The 2,685-nt window shown below is 60.0% G+C and overlaps 1 protein-coding gene across 1 annotated transcript in view; it reads right to left on the bottom strand.

The window, feature by feature from the left end:
- Positions 1–2,627, bottom strand: part of LOC107124425 (insulin receptor substrate 1-like) — a 6,578-nt gene extending 3,951 nt beyond the window's left edge. The window contains exon 1 of the mRNA XM_015427889.1: positions 2,043–2,627. Within this exon, the coding sequence (XP_015283375.1) occupies positions 2,043–2,391 (349 nt within the window). The 5' untranslated portion in view covers positions 2,392–2,627. The remainder of the gene's footprint in view (positions 1–2,042) is intronic.
- Between the last annotated feature and the right edge of the window lie 58 nt (positions 2,628–2,685).

Genomic DNA, 2,685 nt, shown 5'->3' with positions numbered 1-2,685 from the left:
CCCCTCCCGAGTCACTTCAGGCACCTCAACGACAGACAGACGCTGCCCTAAGCAGCTGCTCCAGCCCAGAAACAGCTGCAATCGCGGCCTGTGAGCAAAAGCCAAAAAAACCCCCAAAACCCACCCAATATTTTCCATGCCAGGTGATTGGGGGGGGAGTCAGTGGGAGGGTCTCGCCTTCCGTCTCTGGGCCTCCCCCTCCCTGGCCAAGACGCAGCACAGAAGAGATCGAGACCCCGCAGCAGCTGCCACCTCCGTCTCCACGAGGGGCTGACCCCCTCCTCCCTCCTTGGGTCAAAGCCACCCGCCTGCCAGGATGGGCGGGGGGGGGGGGGACAGTCTGTGAGACGGTCTGATGTAAGTTTTTGGTTTCTAGGTACTCCACGGGGTACCTGTTTTATTCATACGGCCAGCCACCTTGCGCTCCATAAGCAAAAAAGGCGGCTCATGAATGTTTAAACAAATAGATCAGCTAAATGACACCCCCCCCCCACTTGGCCTGTACTTTGGGCAAATGATCCGTCCGTACAGGAGAGACAGAAAGCTTTGCTCATTGGGGAGGCCGGAAGGAGCCCTCCGCTTCATGAAGCAAAAGCAGGCCCAAGCAGCTGAATCCAAAAGAAGGCCCACCGTCTGCAGGGATCAGCCCCGCCCCGCTGAAGTCTGCGCATGCGCACCAGAAGACCCACGGGGTCAAAGGATGCTTCACTCCAGCATCCCGCTGGAGAATCTTAACTACTCAGGGGAGCCATCGCTGGAGCACCAAGAGGACCCCCCCCCGTTGTGTGTCCACCGAGGGAGAGGGGCACCGAGAGAAACGGTGGGTTGGAGGGAGAGACCTAAGCTGGAGTGGAGATGTGCGGCAAAGGGCGTGGGCCTTGAGGAACAGGGGTGCCGGGAAGGCGAGTCAGGTCAGACAGGCCAGGGGACAGGTTGTGAGTCCCAAGAACCCTTCCTTGTGCCAGGGGAAGGCTCTGTGGGACGGACATGTGGGACCCAATCCGCTGTGCAGGAGCTGGCTCCGTCACACAACTTCCGGGCTGTTTCTTTTGGTAAGGAGTAGCTTTATTGATATTCCACTTGATATGGACCATCCATTCGGGCGGAAGTTGGCTGTGCTGCATTTTGGTTCCCCACCATTGCCTATCCTGATAATGGTCCCTTTAACCTACGACCCTATTATGTAAACACAACAAACAGAACCCAATTAAAAGAATCCACCTGGGCCTGCTTAACCTCCAGAAAACGCAGGAAGGAAAGTCAGATTCGTCAACATTAAGAGCCAGAAATGCCGGGCACCCAATTCTCCAGGAACCAAAAAAAAAAATAGTGTATTGAAACCAAAAAGTATTCCAAAACGTTCCAAGTTTGGCATCCCGAATTTGGCTTTTTCTGTCCTAGTCGTCGCCCGACAGGTGGGACAAGAAACGAGGGCCCCAGGTGGGGCTGCCTGATGCAGAGCCGAAGGAGTCCAGCCAACTCTACCCCCCACCACCACCACGAAATTCCCAGGGCAGCCCCCACATCTGGCAAGCAATCATCTGGTAAGCAGAGAGGCCTGGCCCTGGGGTGGAGGTCCCCGGCTGCATGGGGCTCAAGACGTCAATGCCAGCAGCACCTGGAACTGAGCCTGGAGAACAGACAGGAAGCCAGTGGAGAGGGAATAAAGACCGGAGGAAGAGATGTGGTCCCCACGACCCACCCCAGGCTGCCTCCAGGCAGGCTTCAAAAGCAGCCCCACATAGAAGCAAGCATGGCAGTAATCTAACCCCAATGCCCCCAGGGCAGGCCCCACAGCCCCTGTAGCCACATGCCCAAAGGGAAGGGGGGCCCATCACTGTCCAGGGGGGAACCAGGAGCCACCAGAGGCAGAAAATTCAAACCGTGTCCTCCTCTCCCTGAGAACAGCAGTTAGGTAACTGCTCTCTAAGCACCTCCCCAGACAAGCAGGGCTCCTCACCCAGCCTCCAAGTCTGGCCGGGGGTGGGGTGGGGGATGGACCTCTGCGAGCGAGCTGTTCATCAGGAGGGGGCTCCACTCACCCTTGCCGTGGAGTTCCACCAGAGCTGCGTACCACGCCTGCTGCTGTTCGGCGTTCTCGGCCGCCACGCCAAAGGTGCCCTCTCGCCCGCACAGGACCAGGAGGTGTCTGTGGCGGGCATCTGCCCGCTTGCTGATGCTCAGTGCCTTGGCCAAGGGGAAGGCCCTCTTAGGGCGTGAGCCCGGCCCCCCGGCCCGGAACTTCTTCTCACTTTCGTAGTACTCCAGGCGAGCGGGCCCACTGGAGCTGGCGCCGCGGAGCACGAAGTAGCGCCGGTGCTGGGACTTCTGTTTCCGCAAGTAGCCGCACAGGCGGACGTCCAAGAAAAGAGGGGGTCCCTCGGCATCCATCGGGACCTGGCTCAGATTAGGAGGAGGGGGCGCTAGACAAAAACTTTGCACCCCTCTGGAGCACGGGGGCCCACCAAGCCTCGAATCTGGCGACTGCCCGGGCACCCAAAGCTTCCCCGGAGGTGGGAGGAATATCCTGGACTGCTCCCGGCCGGGCCTCACTGGACCAAAGCGCTCCCGTTCAGTCCTTCCCGACGGCCCACGAGTGTCCGGAGTCCACAGTCAGCCGGGGCTCCCCCCGCAGCGGGCCACTCCGGCCCCCCACCCCGGCCGCAGGCGGCCACCCCGGCTCCC

This window comes from Gekko japonicus, unplaced genomic scaffold (genome assembly GCF_001447785.1).
Source record: "Gekko japonicus isolate JY-2015 unplaced genomic scaffold, Gekko_japonicus_V1.1 scaffold761, whole genome shotgun sequence".
Lineage (NCBI taxonomy): Eukaryota > Metazoa > Chordata > Lepidosauria > Squamata > Gekkonidae > Gekko > Gekko japonicus.
Note: the sequence above shows the minus strand (reverse complement) of the source record. Positions and strands in the feature narration are given on the sequence as shown.